Raw genomic sequence first — 19,866 nt, 5'->3', positions numbered from 1 at the left:
CTGAGGTATAATTATATAAATAGAGATGATGCTTCATAGAACGATCATTTAAAATTATGTTCTGAAAAATAAGCGTTCTTGCGTTAACATTGCCGCGCAAAACGCGTAGTAGAGTAAAAAAGACTAACTGTCTATGCCAGTTTACCGTGAATTCAAAGCTGTATATCACGCCTTTTTAAGCTGCTTCACATTTACTGACTACAAGTTAAGTTCCGGAACCTAAGTTGAATGGAACACAAACCGGATGATTAGTACTGCATCAAATGTGTACATATATCTATATCAATAGTTTTTGTGCGATTTTTCATGCAATTTGTGGGGAAGACAAGTTTTGATATTTTCGAAAATACCATCCTATATTATAAGACAGTCTAGGTTGTGACGCTACCCGGTTGAGCTTCGATAAAAATTGGCCCATCAATATTCAAGAATATAATATGTTCGTAAATATCGAAGCGCCAATTTTTTATCGAAACTCTACCGGGCAGCGTCACAACCCCTTTACCGCGTTAATTCCGTGCGCCTTGAACGTAGACCCCGTCTATACTGATTTTGTAGAAGAACGCGGAATAAATATCTCAAAAATCGAAAAAATGCAATGAGCCCGTTTTCTTCCGTGCGCCCTTAAGTTGCTTTATTGAAAATATTATGAAAATGTCTGTCTCGTGTAGAACATAGATACCGGTTTTCGATAATATCGAAAAACCGGAATATCGGACCAAAACCGCGGTATTGAAAACACCGATATTGACTTCTTTCACCGGGATTTCGATATTAGATGAGATTTTTTTTATTTTGTCTGGTTTTAAAGTTTCAAACTTCAAACGTGATTCTTTGTAATGCCATATGCCATTTCGTCCATTCAACCAATCAGAAATCAGAATGCTGATTTCGTTCAACCAAACTCCGTCACTAGCATCAGTTGCGACAGTAGCTTCCTAGTCGTTTTAGTAGTTAACCTACTAAAAGCCATGCCCGCAACAACACGCTGAATTTTCTTTATTTAGATTTTATTTAATGCTTACAGACTTGCACAGAAGTTCCTAATTTTTGAGCAAGTCTGTTTACTTATTTTATGTTTCGTTGAATTTGTTAAAAACATAGCATAGTGTGTTTTAAGACATGTATACGTTTGTTAGGTTAAAGATGTTACTGTCGCGTTTGAAATACCTGTACCTACCTAAGCTTAAATATAAGCCGAAAACCTCAAAAACAAACGATAAATTTAAATAATAATTATTGTTCATTTGCTTTGAAATTTTCGTCCCAACTCAACACAGCACTTTGGTTCCATGGAGTTGGGATTTGTGTCTCAATTAAATGTAACATAAAATAAAATAATAACACTTTTCTTCCCAGAATTTTTTATAACAATTTTAACCCGAAAACTGAAAGCGACGAAGCAAAAAAGAAAGTATTTAATACATATTTAGCAAAAGTACCTAGAAAATATAGAAATAACGGGTTTCCGATATTTGAAATTGTAATATCGAAAACATACCGGTATTAGAACAATGGTCCGAAAGTATGCTCAAGCCTCGTGGTATAGTGGTATTTAGTCCTGAGTTCGATTTCCAGTAAGTTTGACATGAAATATTTTTAAAAATTAATGTTCTGGCTCTATTTCGCACACAGAAATGTCAGTACAATATATCGAAGCTTTACTGACAGAACGCATTCAGTCATTAAAACAAGTTTCGAGATAATCGCATTTAAAGCTTTTTTATTCATTAAACGCATTATTTCTCCCACATTTTTTTTTAAAGCTTTGCAAGCGTAATCTTTATTCTAGGTAAAGCATAAAATTTGAAATAAAAATCTTGCACCTGCATTCTGTCAGTGTAGCGTCCAGCCTCGATATGCTCTATTCAGTCCGATAAGTAAACAAACAATTACCGATGTCCCCGTCAGGCGCGGGAGCCAGGCCGGGACCCACGAGCCCTTCGTCCCCCGCGTCCACGTCCGTCTCCGGCCCCAAGTCCTCGTCGTCGTCCTCCAGGTCCTCGTCCTCGTCCCCGAAGTGCTCCGCAGCGCCCTTCCCGTTGGAGGGCCTGTCGGCAGCGAAGAACGCCCCCTCTGGCTCGGACCCGTTCTGCTTCTTGAAGCCATCCAGCTCGAACAGGAGACCGTCCTTGGAGAAGGGATCCTCCTGGGCGGGGTTTATGTGGAACCGGTTCGTCTGGGCGCCACCCGTGTTATCGAAACTGAAAGCGACACAAAGAAGCGTGACAATAACGGCAATTTTTCAACACTCGATAGTTCCTCATTCTTAAAAATATAAACTTGATACGGCGACGTATGAGGAATTTTGGGGGTTCAAACCCCCCTCCCCTATGGAAAAGTGGTTTACATTAGATATAATTAATTTTGGAAACCCCATAGAGATACCTACTGTTAATTTTTGCTTTGTTTTTTAAGATAGGTACTCAAAAAACAAAGCTAGGGAAAAATATATCCATGGGAACACTAGGTTCATATTGAGCCATTCTATATTTCTCCAGAACACCGCCCCACACGGAAGCTATAAATACGCCCGTGACTTGATGTCTGTTTGCTCCTGTGGTGTAATGGCACACACGGGAGTTCCGTGTGATATCACAATAATTCAATGCGGTTTCTCGCAAGTTGGATATTCTCTGCTGTATAATGTTTTTGATAAGTTTTAAGCTATAATAACACAGTATCTAGAGATTCATAAGGAAAATACAGTGTATATATGACATACTGGTTTTATGCTAAAAACTAATTGACATACTTTTAGCTTTTTAGAATTATCAGTTACAGTTTTAATTTGTTTTCATAAATTTGATATATATTCAAAAGTGTCATATCTCAAAATATGACTTTTGCAAATAGCTGCCTTTTTACTTACGAGAGCAGTATTATGGTGATATGTATATTATTTTATTGTATTCATGCCAATAAAGAATTTAGAAATAATGAATGTGGATACAGGTACAATGGTGTAGATATGTATTACGCAGTGTGTAAATGTAAATAAATGCAGATTTAAGAGAGAGAGAGATATATATATAGCACTCGCTTACACTAAAACAATAAACACGAAGAGTCTGGGATCATTTCCAATAGCATAACAAACAAACTGGAGCCAAAAATACGCGCAGATAACGATAAAATTTCAGCAAGCTTTCTTTATCAGGCATGGCCTCTTACAGTTTACTAAATGATAACAAATTATTGTGCAATTGTTTGCAAAAATAACAGTACAAATGTGCCTAGCACAAATAACTATAAAGTACGAAATAAGAAAACAGGGAAGACCGAGAAGGACATGGTATGAAATCCAGCAAATACTTGGACATGTCAAAAGTCGGAATAATCGGCATGCGTACATGAGAATAATGAATTTGAGAAAGCGAGGGCTGCATGCAACCCTACCATGCCTACCCCTATGAGAAACGGAGGGAATCGGAGTGACGGTTTGTTTGAAATTTGTTTTTGATTTCAACTGATAATGTAGAGTACTCTAAAATTAACACAATCTCTATAGGTGAAACGCAGAGACTAGACTGGGTATGCCAATTTTCATTCAATGTGAAATTTGAATTGAATAAAGACTAAAACGGTAGTCTAATAATCTCCACCTTAGAAATGGCTGAGCCATATTATATGGAGTCAAACCTAACTAGAGAACGCTCCATATTCATGTTAAAATGCTAGTATTATATAGATTCCCTGAAATAGATATGTACGTATACTCGATAAATATATAACTAAATAAATGTTGAAGAAAGAATGCGGAGACCATATCTCATAACTAGTAAGGACACTTAAGTTTGGAATTTTGTGCAATTCGGTGGGCGAATAAGTTCGGTAGAGCGCCAGGTTCCGTGTGGTCGTTGCGTATATTTAAATGAGGTTATAGGCATCAAGGCCAACGTTGATACCAGTAGGTATTGCCTTAAAAGAACTCCAGGGAAAAGAAACATGGATCTTATTTTGATATTGCTAATCGATCTGTTTGTTGACATGTAAATTACGTTTTTCTGTTGTTTTGACATACCTACCTACATCTGTTAGACACTATTCGATGCAAAAACAAAACTTTACTGCCGGGCAAATGCCAATTTCGAGAATCTACGCTTCATTCAATTTTTAAATGTGCCATAAATGTTAGATTTAAACGGAGTTTACACCACTAAAACTGGCAATACGAAATTGTTAGTTCGAGTAAGATCAGGCATTTCGGTATTTAAGTATCCACAATTTAAATTAATTAAAAACACTAGCTTTAAATGTTTAACCTCAATATCTCGAATGATTTTTTGCAGTTTCAGATAATATCGGTATTCCAAAATAATGATTTCTCTTTCCTTTATCTAGAATAATTTTTTAAACAGTTTTTATATATTTCAGAAAACTATTTATTTTTTACTAAGTATTTTAGACTTATATAAATTGAAGCCTTCAATTGTCAAAAATTGTAATTTACTTGTATCCTTGCAGAGTAATTGTATTTTATACATAGGACGAAAATATGTACTTCTGAGGTGGTTATATGTATGAATTGGTTGGAATAGTTAAAATGACACTTTTATCAGTTTTAACAATACTTTACGTTAGTCTCCGAGTAGTTCTGGCTCTAGAAATGGTCGTTAACCGATTCTATTTTGGATCACTGCCCATAGTGAACATTGCCTTATATTCCAGTGAGAAACACGATATTAGAGCAAATATGAACTTTTCCAAATACAACCTTGCTGCTGTAGATTTGGTTTCACAAGGTTTACCTGCGCTTCGCAACTTAATCTATCAAATCCTAAAGGGAAATAACCAATATGCAGGAAAAGGAAACACGATCAATACACTATATCCGTCTCGTGACACTTTCGTTATATATTTCTCGACCATGTCATAAATAGATCATATATATGGTAGACACTAACGACCGCACGTAAAAGTTGCGTCGGAAGGTACCTACAAAAAGCCAATCAACTTAATTGTGCAATTTCATTATGCATGTAATGATATTCGTAAATGAACTTTGTAAAAAACATCAAAGATTGAAGATTTAAAATAAAATAACGGTGCGAGAATTCGAGAAACCGCTGTCTCGTTGGTATCAGACTGAAAAATGACTGTTAACATGCATTATAAAATGCATAAGGTAAATAATCGAACACAGCAGTGCCTTAATAATATTACACACGAAGCACGCATTGGTTTTGAATAATCTTATATTGGTATAGCATCGTCTAGAGTAGAGAAATGTAAAATACGTAATTAGGATATTTTTTAAATGACAAATCTCGTCGAATTGTCATTAGGTAAATACGATTAAACAAAACATTTTTCTTACGCATATTCAGTCTCCTGATTAGCAACTAATTAGTCCATTACAGCACTACAGACTTCTGTTGTATACATATATGTATACGAATGTGTACAAGATAATACGTATATATATATATATATATATATATATATATATAGACCCATTACATCATTCAGTATGGTGGTAGGTAACGTGTCCTTTCCATACTCATTCAGGTAGTGAAATAGGGATGTCTTAACAATAGAGACGATGAATATTTAAAGGGTCTCCTAGCTCGTTCCTCCAGGTGTGAAAGCAAACAAGTGAACACATAATATGACACGTGTTTCAGGGTTCGGGACATCGGCTCGAGAATGTTGAATTACCTGCCGTCCATCGCAGCGAACTTCTTGAGCAGCCACGTCGCCTTCTCCGCAAGTTTGTGAGGATCTTGTAGGAAGATGACTATTACGGAGATATTGTCGAAGGACTCCTTGATTTTCGCTAGCTTCACCAGATGCTCGGCTACTTTCTTGATATCATCTGAAACAATAAAAAAATATTCTAAGTGGCGTACACTAGGAAGGGGTCTTCTTTTTTGAGATCTCCACACAATGGACATAGTAAAAATTGATCAAGAATTTTTAGAATAAAATACAATATAGGAACTTCCAAAATATCGAAAACAATCGTGACATTATAGAACAATCAACATGGTACCTCCGCGATAACAGTCTCTAAGACCGCTTTTATAGTAAAATATTGAGCATTTGCTGAAGATTTGCAACTTAAATGAAGAATTCTAAATCTTAATTTCTAATTGTTACTATAAATATTATTACTCGACGTGGCAACGGTGCTTGGGAAATCTAAACATGAATGGAACGAATATTTTTGTTCCTACCTCTGCAGAGGTGATATTTACACATGAATAAATTATTTTTTAGTACGTTATACTAACGATAATATGTTGGCGGCTCCGAAAGAGGTGTTTACCGTCGGAGTGAGTCATAGAACATTATAATCATTACTCGACTGCTATACGTACTTCACACTACGATTGCAGCATTAAATAAATTAATGCAGAATCCAAAAATAAGAATAAGGAAAAGTTGCGGTAATGGCAAAACTTTGCAAATTTAATCTTCTTAATAAGTATTATTTATTGGAGTTTGCCCTAACGCCGACGTTTTATAAAATAATTATTACAGACCATAATATTACACAGCACTCTGATGGAACAATTTTTTGTTTATGATCGAAATAAATACTTTTTAACCACAAACATTTTGGTCACTTTCTTTTGAATAATGTTTAATTGATATAGAGAGACATTTTTAAATACAATAAAAACACGTTTTGTGGCATTTAAATCCAGTGTCTGAAATCAGGTTTGCCCCGTGTAGGTACAACACGCAAACTTTACACTAACTTACCAAACCGAGATTCAAAGAAAAGAAATGCGAAGGTCGGTTGGCGTACAGAAATGTGTCAGGCGATGGTTTGGTTTATTTATATTTATTTAAAAAGTTTTTCAGAGCTACAAAATATACGAAACAAACGTTTAATCTACACATGACATATATGATGATGTCAGGTGATTAACTCGAATAACTGTATACATTTTGACACGCCAATTTATAAAGCTTTAAGAAAACCGTCCCGTTGTGTAAAATAGACTTAAATCATAAATTAAGCAATAACTGTTTTATCGAGTTAGTATAACTGAACTCGTCGCTTTGTATAAAAACGTAGAGTATTGAGTTGGTAACTCTCACTTTCATTAGGATCATTCATTCATAAGCTTGCCAAAAGCGGTGACGACCTCAGATGAAGCTAACACGATTAGAACACCGCTCATAAATCAAATGGATCATTAATGCGACCTCGTCATAGTGAAGCAGCCAACGGCCGGCATGTTTAGTTGCCCGCCTCTGCGGGGGCGGATTACTAGATTTGCGGGGTGCAGCATTCGATACAGACAACAGACACCCGCAAGGCCGAAGAGAATAAATTCTCCCCGAGGTACAAAACAGGCTCTTAAAGGACAAGTGTGTAGCAATAACGCAGCCCCCTCAAACGCATTACACATTAAATAATTTACAAATATGTAACGAACTACCTAAAGGTTTTTTTACAGAATGACAAAGACGTATACCTACGATTTGTTTTTCATCATCATCATTAGCCTATCCGCATCCAGAAGTTCATAGGGCATAGGGAACTGCGTCGATATTCCGATTTCAGCTAAAAACACTAATCGGACAAATCTCACGTCGATCCTGCCGGGAATCGATCCTGACGGGAAACTCGGAACCTCGTGCAAAGCAGGCAAACGCGCAAACCAGTACACCGCGAGGCAGACTGATCTCCGCCTGATTTCTTTTTGCACCGGAGAGTAACTATCGAGTCAAAAACACCTTTTTTAAATATTTTTATACGCCTCCACTCGTTTGCGAGTGATTTTGACAAGAATAAGATATTTAAAGAATATACGCTTCAGTGAACGACAAAAAAAAACCCATACCCACGAAAAAATATAATATAATGTGAGGTAGTTAAAATCAGTATGAAAGAGTTATGTGACAATAAAATATTATTACCGTCTAAATTAAACGTAAACATAACATGAACTTTTAGGCCAAAAGTAAAGAGGGACATTCAATTAGACTTATTATTTAAATTTGGCAAATAATATTTAACAAATTCAAATATTTTTATTATTTGTCCTTAAGAATTTAGTCAGAAGTAAATAAGTATCCAAATCATTCTGGGCGAGTAAAAATTTTACGTTAAGAGGGAACGTATTATATTCTTCACAAATATTTTGAAGGAATTCGCTTCATTCGTAAAGGGGACAGTCAAAAAACAGATGATCTAATGTCTCATCGTCATTTTCACAAAGACACATTGCCGAAGTAAAGACGCCTATTTCCTATTCTCATTCTTGATATTAAAGAGATGTTCAATTTTGATTGCTTTTCGATTTCAAACCATGGTGTAGTGGGAATGGAGCATTGAATACTCTTATAAAACAACCCAGTCGAGGAATTCTGCCAGAAAATTGTCCACTCAGACCTGATTTTATTAATTATAGTTGGTACACGATCATCAGTAGGACGACTAAAGGAGTGAGGGATGCTTCCTTCGCTGGTGATCAACTCTTTCATTTCCAGAAATTCCGATATGCGAACGGATCCAACATAAGGTCACCTTGAAATTTCTCTCGAACGCAAAAAATATAAGATATTTCATTTCACAAATTAGTCCATCATTGCTACCATAAATTCCAGATTTCAACTTTTTGATCAGACTTAGGGAATCAGTAAATATTATTGACATAGGAATCTCAAGGTGTATAACTTCCATTAAAGCCTCTTTTAGTGCAATGCACTCGGCAGTAAAAACTGAGGAATCGAAGGGAAATATGAAAAGTCTACTTAATTGAAAAGTTGGAATAAAATAAATCAAAAACACTTGTCCAGGATTCAAATTACTGTATTCTTCATTCCGCCTGAACACGGATGAGATATGTCAGGTTTCTAAAAATTATTACCTTCGTCACTGTTGAGATGTTGGTCGCTTTGGATTAAATAATTAAAGAATTAAATTGCAGTATTAGTCTGCAAACATCTGAAAATACTCAAAATATGGAAAATAATTACATAAGATTAATAAATGAAATTGTCCCAAAATGAGGTTTGTATAAAACTCATGGGAATATTATTTATTTATTTTATTGGGTAAACAAACAGTATGTACACAAATATTGACAATTTCTTTGTATATTAGTGTAGGACACTCAAGCACACACCAAAAAAATTGTTTTCACTTAATACAATAATTTAAATTATGTTCAATATAATAAATGTAAAAGAAACGAAATTAAAAAATATGTATATGATAATTAAGTTAAATATCTGCTTCTCTCAAAATTTATATGATTTTTGACCTAAATTTACATACATTTTCACAAAAAATATCAGCCTCGGTAAATCTATTGTTATATTGGTCGCATATTCTAGGTATTGTAGATTGTTTCAAATAGTTTGTTGACGCGTTTTCTGTGTAAAACAGAAGATTTTGTCTTGTCGGTCTAGATGGCACACGGAATGGAAGTCTTATTTCGGGTATATTACCAATTTAAAAAAAAGCATGTATAGGTTTGTATTAATGTACTTATATGTATTTTAATATATTATTCTAATATTTTTTTAAAATATAAACATACTATTTTACAAGGCTTATTTATGACACAAACTGTTTTTAAATATTAAAAAAAAAATTGGGCTATTTTCTGTAAGCCGTATAGAAAATAAGAAACTAGTTATGGTACAACGGGATTTGAACCTTGATCCACCTGATCCGTAGTCCAGGTTAGTACAGCGGAACCACAACCCGTCAAGTAGATTCTGATTATAAATTTGAATTTCTAGATTTCCTCCCACTTTTATAAATAAATCTCTATGTCCGGGCAGACTAAGAATACAGTTCTGTGTATTAAATAGAACCAGAATTTGGACGAGTGCTTCCAACTCGATGGCTGCTCTCGGGTAAAAATCCTGAATAAGGAAATCGAGTGGATATAAATCCGCATCGTGGTGTAGCGGTTGGCGCGTTCGCTACCATGCTTGAGGTCCCGGGTACGACTCTTGGGAAGGTAGACATGAAATATTGAATAAAAACTGCACATTTCATGTTCCTAGACACTAGAAGCGTAAAGCTGATGAACTTACGTTCAGTTTTCAGTGTACCAATGCAGCAGGAGCGCATCTTCTATATAAGCGATTATTATATTTGACTATCCATAATAATGTTTCACGGCAACTTTATTAGCAGAAAAACAAACAAATAATTATTATTTCTTATAAATCTTTGCCACCGTTTGTATTTAAAAAAAAAAAAAAACTATTTATAAAACGCGCCCAGCGCCAACAGTGAGCTAAGAAACTAGCCGACTATTCCAGCTTATTAAACGATATTTTGAACATCTTAAATCCAGTCGTGGTTTTTTCCTAGAATACGCTTGCAAAATACACAAATTATTTGAAGATTCTCGATTTGGAAAACAGTATTTCGAACATTATTTCTTAAGGGCTATTTTTCTTTGAGTTCAGTTGACATATGACCACTATTACTTTCATGCAGTCATATCGCAGGACATGTGGCGCTCAACGCTGCTGTTTTTGGCATTATTCATTTCTAGAACAAATCGGCTAGTTGACATTTCAATCTTAATGGGAATACCTAATACCTACTGAATTCATTGTGCTATTTTTTATGAACTTTTAAACGTTATGTATTCAAGTAATGGATAATATTGCTACATAATATAATAAATCACGAATAGTCGTTTTGAATTGATTGCATAAATGAGAGATGTTGTTGTATCAAACAGAACCACAGAAAAAATAGCAATTGAAGGTAGGTATACAGGGTGTTCTTTAAACCATGTCACATCCGAAACCACGATAATCAGTGCGGGCAAGAAGACATATTGGCATATTTAAAAAACATTTTAAACAAAGAAAACGTTTAAAAATAAAATATTTAAAAGAACAAATGGTTGATTACTTCTGCAGGGGAGAAGTGAGGGGAGCGCGGCAAAATCGTCAGTTGCGTACTAAGCTACGTCTACGGAGTAACTAATGGCCAAAACGTAAAACTACTCATTTATGAGTCGTTTAGTCGGGTTCAGTTTGATGCGCGAATGAGTAATTGTTACTGATAAATTAAAAAATGATGTAAATTAAATTTATATTTTTTTATAGCTTACCTATAAATAAAATCATCGTTCGCCACTGAAATGCAGTGCCATTTTCACCATCGGGAGCGGACTGAAATAGGTACGATGTTTATTTATTATTTATTAGTTAATCAGAATAATCCGCCATATTCGCCGACCTTAAGGAATATTCCGGGACAGGGGGGGGCAAGGACCTCGGTCAGGGACGGTGATTATGCGCTTCGGTGCTCCCGCCGCACTCCTCTTCACACTTCACACTACACATAACACATTCCACTAGACGCAGCCTCCGTATTCAGATTACGGCTCTCCATTATTACACAGATCGTCCTGCGGGAGGGGGGGGGAGTCCATTGAGAATCCTTCGATTCCTCCGAGACGGAAAAATGTACGTATGTCATACTGCGCAGGATATGAAGACCATAAATCATCTATAATGTGATTACCAGGGGGATTGCAGTCAGCTTTTATAGATGACCACACACTTCGATTAAGTACGTACGTCGATTCATATTTGTTGATTTTTTTTACAAACCACTGTTTTATGATTTTCATGTGGGAATTTCGTTTCTTAATTTTTTTGTTTGTATTTTAAATATTGATTTAAAAGTTTTTTGACCGGCAATATTCTATATTTACTGGACTGGCACCCGAAGCGTAAGACTGATCACCGTAGTTTCATGTAACGGATGATCAAACTAAGCAGTTATACAAGTACACTACACAATACACCTGCAAGTTTAAAGATACTTTTCTAGGGTGAAAATACTAAATATTTTAATGATAATATTTCATTGATTCTAAACTTTCAAAATTTTCCTTCTTTTAAAAAAACAAGCACTATCCTGGATTCAAACTAAAGATATGAACTCTTTTTTCTATGATATATTTTGTTGCCCTTTAATAATAAAGTAATATTTTTATGTTTTTTTATATTTTTTATTTCCTTTTTTAATTGCTATATAAAAACAATATCATGTAATGTACACAATATTTTATTTTCTCTTTCTCATATTACACAAAAATATTATAATTGTCTACTTATTATGGGAGCAAAAATTCATTTACATTTTCTTGTATACCCACGAACTGGCCATGCATTCGTGGGATTTTTTAAAACTATTTTCACTACTTATATCTATTTCAATGCTGTGTAATTATCCTTTATTTTTTTTAATATTCTGTTTTACCTCTTATGTATATTGCAAAAAAAACAAAAAAAATATGAATAATCATAATAAAAAATTAGTGTTTCATAAACAGTATAAAAAATATTTTTGGCAACTACCTATAAGCAGAATAGTGAATGTTACATTGTGTAAAGTGATCACTTAACCCAGCTGATGAACACTTACTCTATATATAAGCACACACACATTTAAGAATGTACTATAATTTAATATGTATGATTATTATTTAGAAATTTCGCTGGTATGTCTTTCAACCATATCTTTATTATGTAATTTAATTACTGTCAAATGCATGCAAATAAACTCTGTAAATAAATGTTCAAACTTTTTTATTCCCAACGCCTTCGTCTCTGTTTATTTTATTATTATGAAAGTGAGTTAGAGAGCTGGATCCAAATAGTAGGAAGATATGAGAAATAATGAAGATCCAGTCGTGCTTACATCCACACAATGCTATCGCAATTTTCTTGTTATCAGAGTTCAGGTATGCCACGTGTCGGCCAATTTGCATATTACCGCAGGTATAAAATTCACGCTGCTTGCACTGAAATTGCATTGGAAAGTGTACGGTAAAATGCAAAGTGCGGTTTGACCAAGCACGCTAAACTAGCGGACTACTATGGCAACTTACTGGACTAAATCAATTACGATGAGAAATAGGCTAAAACCAGAAACAATCGCAGATATCAGAACTGAATTCAAAACTGAACTACATGGGGTAAAATTTATTTTAGGTTTTTTTTCTTTTTCTTTTTGCTTTGCTTATGCATACATAGCTTTTTTAATACGTAAATATGGCACAACAGTTGTTTTTCACGGGTCTGGGTCCGTTCCTTCATTCATTTTTTTAGAAAGTCAGTGCATCTCTCCCCAGTGGCTTCATTTTTAAATGTTTTTTCATGGGTTATTATAGGTTTGTAAGAATTTGAATATTCAAGAGATAAAAAAATACGTTTGGCGTATGTTTTCCATTAAATAATCAAAAATGAAGATGTCGATTTCAAGAATAATTTGCTAATAAACGTTATTATCATATTAATTAAATACACGGAAACCATCATCATTTTCCTATGAGAGCTATTGGTGCATAGAGCACTGTGTTGTTACTCCAATTGCAGCGTAGCTTGTGCAGGTACAATTAAATATTGCAGTGGAAAACCAACTTTTAAACCCATTTTTTTTTGGATTTTTACCCAAAAGTTGCCATCGAGTCGAAAACACTCGTCCAGGGTTGTGGTTCTATTTTTCTACACAGAACTGTATTCAAGTAAATTGTTATGTCTACGGTTTAGCATTTTAAAGCTACGGAAATTAAAATAGTTTATTATAAATGTAAATGGCAACAAATTACGTAAATATGATATTTACGATCTAAAAATAAGTAACACGGTGACATAACGGGATCTAATTAAAACTGGACGATCACGAATCCAAGCCAATATGTCTCTTCCTTGGAACAAGTTTTTCTAGTGAGGACTAAAATAATTTTTGTATATTTTTTTCCATATAGTATTATAATAAAAAAATAATAACAATAATAATTGGTTACGCAATAATTATTATTGCATTTTATAACACCAAAAAACTTGGTAACACGGATTTGGAAGCCATTGGTAAACCTTATTATGGGTTAATGCGCGGTGGTAAATCTACAATGACATGAACTAGAATAAGAGTTTAACAGAGTAACAGTGAACCTGTGAACTTTGTCAGACTATAGAAGATATTGTATCACGAGGGTAGTCTATTATCTAGAATGGTGGGGGGTCGGGCACAGGACAAGAGGGTAGAGGGAAGAGGGGAGATAGAGGGGAGGTTAACCTGATTATGTTATAAGACCCCCTCGTACTCTGTAAAGGGCTAAAGAATTAACATGTTAGGATATGTGACACGCGGAAGATATGACTCATCTTTAATAAGCTAGATGAAATTGCACGCCGGGAATAATAGTGGCACTGGCACAACAAAAAAAAACTGATTTTTACAGAACCTTACAGGAGAGCAGGTTTTCACACATCCGCGCTTTCAGTAAACTAACATTCATTTGCAAAAAACAAAGGCACAACTAAAATATTACTCACTGTGCCATCGGGCTTTAAAGGTTTTCTGAAATAAAAATTGCATAATGACCATTGTGCCACTATTATTCCTTGAATTTGTATATTATTGTCTTTTTTTGATTTTCGTTGATTAAGCGAATAGGAAATATGAATATTCAAGAACATTTCTGGATACTTAACTCTAAAATGTCATTTTCGGACTTGTGCCATTATTATCGCGCAGGGGCGAAATCAAATATATATTAATAAGAACAGGAAACCCACTGTACAAAAAGTTTAAAATTGTATAATTAGTAACCCGAAAAAATAGAAAGGCTTAAAATATTTCAAATCATTTAAAAAGACTTTTTTGATATATTTGTATAATTTAGTACCTACCTACGTAATGTTATTTAAATGTTAATATCAATTTTTAAGTTCGTTTAGTTCATTTAGTTTTATGGTATTCATTAAAGATAATAAGTATTATATGAAAATAGGAGCAAAATTATAATAATTTGTTTGTTTTTAGTGTTTTCCTAAAGGGTGAGAAATAGCAAAAGAACTTAAAGCAAAAGAAAAGAACAATATTTTGAATAATAATGGCGAGTGGCCCTTAAAAACACGTTTTTTCATTTTTATCATATTTTTATTAATATTCGTAAAATTACAAATAAACGGTAATTTCTTAGAAAATACCTTTAAAAAAATTTTTTTTTATTGTAATTTGAATATTTTTTATTCCTGATAATTTTTTGTTGACTTTCTTCATTTCATCAAAGAAAAATATTCCTCTAAAACTATGACGATGTTGTCCCGCTGTTGATTTTTATTTATTAATTATTTATTATTCTAATACAGGAATTACGGAATATTTCAAATAAAAAAACTCACGATGAAATAAAGTTATTTTTCGATCTAACAAAGACAATAGATATAAAATAGATATTATTAAATGTTAACATAAGTTGTGATCGTTTTTTTCCTAATTTAAAAATGAGCACCAAAGGTAACAAAATGGTAAAGGTAAAAACAATATCCTGCAAAGCAGAAAATTATCGTTCTAATGACCTTCATCATTTTGTTTTACTTTTGGTCCTCATTTTTAAATTTGGAAAAAAACAGAAAAACATGTTAAAACATAATATTAATGTCATATTTCAAGTAACGTTAAAAAAAGTTCGATATCACTAGTGTTAACCTTGTTGGGAATTGAGCCCAAACGCTAATAATAACCACAACTAAGGGAATTTTTTAAAATTTTATTATTTACTAAATATTGGAGGTGGGGAAACCGTAGGTAATGGCTACGAGCTCACCCAGATGCTTACGGGTCATGGTGGCTTCATGAGCTACCTGCATCGCTTCAAGCTCTCAGAGATCGACAGCTGCCCATGCGACGATGAAACTCCTCAAGAAGTCCCTCACCTGTTGATGCATTGCCCCTTTTTCAGCTTTCAAAGACAACAGCTGGAGGCGCGATGCAGAGGCCTGGGTGAAGATCTATGCGACATCCCATCGGTGATAGGTAATAAAGAACTCACACGAGAGGTAGTATCATACATGATAAATATAGCGCAGGAAATTGGTAAAATAAACCAAAGTAGGGAACAAAATGCCGAACACTCCTCTAGTGGAACGGAAGGCCTGTTGACTACTGCCAACAGGCCGGCTTCTCCTGAAGAGTTTTAAGTGGTTTCCTCTCCACGTGAGCAAATGCTGAGAAGTTCCTGATTAGCCCACATTAATATATCCCTCCTGATTCCAATAGTTTAGATAAATTTTAAGATATTTAATTGCAGAAAAATCCACTTTTTGAAATATAAACCTTGTATATTATAAGCAAGGTAAATAATAAAGCAACTCCCATATAAAAAAAAATATAAAAAAAACCGTAGGTAATCCTTCTTAAACCATCTTTAATCTTTTCATTCGAAAGTTTCCAAACTAACAGCCCTTTTTAAGTGTATTTAGACGTATGTTTCAAATCCGATCACTGAATATTACGGGAAGAGGTATGTATCTGTATGTAATCTCCATGTAATACGTGATGGTATGTAGGACTGGATAAGAGTACCAAAGTATGCAGTCTAGCAGTAATAACTGTAACCACTCGACCACTGCCCACTAACTGAATTCAACTCGATTGCTAGGAATTTGCATTTGTGACTGGAATAATCAAGTTATTTATTTATTTACGGACATTGTCCATTTATACAATTTATTTATTTATTTTATTCTTATTCATTCATATTTATTCCATTATTTATACATATAATATACGTACATGAAAATTTATAAGGTTATTTGTTATTAACCAAAGAATCAAGATTTGTTGAAACTATTTTATTTTCTTACATAAAAAAAGTCTTTTTATAATGTTAATACAAAAATATGTAAATACGAATGTACATATATTAGTGTGGTATTTCATCAAATAATTTCATTAAACATAAGTGAAAATACCGTGTAACTGAAAGAATAAACATCGACATATACATTCATAAGAAAAACCTTTCAAGTAAAACTTAAAAGTAAGGATTTTACATAATGTATCTGTAACGTCGGCCTCGTGGTGTAGTGGTCAGCGCGTTTGACTACCATGCAAGAGGTCTCGGGTTCGATTCCCGACATGGTTGACATGAAATATTTATTTAAAAAGTTGTTATTAGAATATTTCACAGTCGCTGGACTGGTGCCTGAAGCGTAAGACTGATCATCTTACTTCCATGTAACCAAAATGATCAGGTACACTGCGATTGGTGTACCAACATTAATTTATTTTTGTCACATATAGTATAGTGATAATTATAAGTTTGAGATCATTTTTAGTCTAGCTTTAAGTACCTATTATATTATAACCTTATTATTGTACATGACTGTAGATTTCAATAAATAAACAAAAACAAAATTTAAAAAAACATTAGGTGCGGAAAGGGAACGATAATGATGATTATCTGCAAAATATGTTAGTATATGTAAAACCGTTGGTATCTGTAAAACTATTTATCTACTTACAAATTCTTAAGTTTTTATGTACATTATAAGGACACGAGACTTGTCCTGCGTTGAGTTAGAACGAGAGTACTAGCACAACAAAACATCAAATTAATATAAAAGTCATAACATCATATAATTATGCTATATATTAAACATGAACTAACCGCATCACCAATTTAAATAATAAAAAATCATAAAGGAGTTTCCAACTCAAACCCATACCTTAAAAACTTACTTAAACATGTCCTGCAAAGTTAATTGCACAATTAAATTAAAATCAAAAACTTCACTTTTATTTTTTTATTTCCTGATAACGATCTGAATATTTGCCAATCCGGAAGACTGGAGTTTTGATAAACGGAGTTTTACTCTATTTCTAAAAGCCGTTAATATCCGTCAAACATATTATCATAAAAATAAAATTATATACTTTTAATTTATTCAATCAGTGAATGAAATAAGAAAATCGATCTACTTGTGTAAATATTTCAATAATATCACAGAATAGAGAAAATTCACACAGTGGCTGGAAAACAATTTGTTGAGTTCTAGCCATTGTATAAATAATATTATATGAATATATATGAGTAATCAATTAAAATCAGAATTAATTCATAATCCTATCAAATTTACGATCGAAATAAACTAGCGGTATTTTTAATGAAACTCTTTATCATCGTCAATTGAGCAAAATTAGTCAATATAGATTTATGAAATCGCATAATATGTTACAGCTGGTTTTAGTAGGCGTACATTAAAAATAAAATTAATTATCGAGGAAACTGGCACATAAATAGTGCAAGGACACCTCTTAGTAAGGCACCCAGATAGGAATCGAACCCAAAAAGAAGACTGAGTAGGTGGCCACGAGTCGCTAGCCAGTCCATTGTTCGGAAATAGGCTGTCAGTCCAATACAAAGCCATCGTCTGATTGAATCAAGCTCCAAAGAGATTAGAGAATTACTCTCGATACGAGAACGTCAGAGGCGTGCGGAAACTTTTTGGATAGCTAAGCATAAGATGGAGATTTTAAGTTGTACATAACCCGCAAAAGGTAGATTCATAGGCTCACAAAGTTAAGCAGCACCTTTTGACGAGTAAATATCCTAAATAAAACTCTGGATGATTCCACTATGTTTGACACAATTTTTTCATTCTCTTCAGATCACGGAAATAATGACGCGTTTAATCTTATGAGGATATTGTCACCGTTTGGCCCATTTCAGACGATCGTAAAAATCTACAAAACACGATAAAATTACATAGGGTAAATTGATTTGTATTATATAATAATATTTTTGTTTATTAATGTATTTAATGACAGGCGAACGCTTTAACAAGTACACCATGAGGCTGATTAATCTCCACTTGATCCACCTTATGTGTCGTGTGGTTTTGTACGACCGTTGTTGTTAAATCGGCATTTCTATATGTGTATTTCTAAGCTCCATGGTTCTTACAAAAAATATTTTTTATTCGTTAATAGACCATTAAACTAAGCCAATTTTTTAAAGTTTTCTTTATTTTATTTATCGTATAATCAGCGCAACGATTTCTAAAAGTTTTGTATTTCCAAAATTACTCCGCGTGTAACGTCTCAAGTTCTCTTCCGCTTCTTCTGTCAGTTCTGCCGATTGGTCCGTTGACGGTTTGTAAACCGTAAAATTTCTACAACTCTCTTATCATTGGTTGATTATATGAACTAGTGACGTCGTTCCAAGTAGTTAATTTTTAATATTTTTTTCGTACCTTTTCAAGAAACTTCGCCGAACAATTTTTGATTAATTGAAGTCATTTTTACAGCGCGTAAGAAAACCTTTTTTGTATTCAATTTCCCGTAAGATTTTTCATTTTTTCTACTACCGTATCTTTATAACTAAGCTTTGAAAACTCTTAGATTTTTACGGCTTTATGAGTACTGATATTATTTTCATGGGTGTTGTTCCAGATAAATTGTAAAAAATATAATAATTCATAGATTGATAAATCCTTGAAAAGTTACTAATTTTACGCACATATTAGTGACGAATAAAAATTAGTCAATTATTAAGGAGCCCTACGTGGCACAAGGCACAACACGCCTATGCAGTACGTCATGTTAGGGCCGCCCAGAGCCTTACAGGTAAACGGAACAATTGCGGGACGAGAAGATCATTTATAGATCACGAAATATCTCCGAACGATAAAACAGACGATAAAACAAAATAAATAATAGACGGCAATAAAAGTATATCGATTCATAGACTTTTGTGAGGAGTTTAATGGGAGAATCGTAGAAAAGTAAGCGTAGTCGATGGCCATTACATTATATAACCGTATTGTTCTTTAAAATGCAGGTACGAGACATGTCATACATGAGCCTATACCCACTCAAGAAAAATGAATAATTCGTTCACCCGGATTATATTAGTACAGTCATGTAGATGGAATGAATTATTGTACGGCTACAAATTGGTATTGGACTGTATTATGTTTTGTATTTCTAGGTGCGTTTGCAGTCGATCGTTCCTACATATTTCCCGGAGTATAATATTGCAGGTACCTACATAAACCGGGAAAAGTGAGAAGGTTGTCTGGCATCAAGGTGTGGTACCTACTACCTACCACCTACTACCT

The 19,866-nt window shown here is 33.8% G+C and overlaps 1 protein-coding gene across 3 annotated transcripts in view; it reads right to left on the bottom strand.

Annotated features, from left to right (window-relative positions):
- LOC148276672 (uncharacterized) overlaps positions 1-19,866 on the bottom strand; it is a 266,966-nt gene that overhangs the window by 12,360 nt on the left and 234,740 nt on the right. For all 3 annotated transcript variants that reach the window (XM_088233953.1, XM_088233954.1, XM_088233955.1), the window contains 2 exons: positions 5,662-5,818; positions 1,897-2,204 (listed from right to left, as the gene is read on the bottom strand). In XM_088233953.1, the coding sequence (XP_088090079.1) occupies positions 1,897-2,204; positions 5,662-5,818 (465 nt within the window). The remainder of the gene's footprint in view (positions 1-1,896; positions 2,205-5,661; positions 5,819-19,866) is intronic.

The sequence above is a fragment of the Micrasema longulum genome, unplaced genomic scaffold (genome assembly GCF_059751315.1).
Source record: "Micrasema longulum isolate JH-2025_06_02 unplaced genomic scaffold, ASM5975131v1 h1tg001166l, whole genome shotgun sequence".
NCBI lineage: Eukaryota > Metazoa > Arthropoda > Insecta > Trichoptera > Brachycentridae > Micrasema > Micrasema longulum.
The sequence above is the reverse complement of the archived record's forward strand: the minus strand, read 5'-3'. Positions and strand labels throughout refer to the sequence as shown.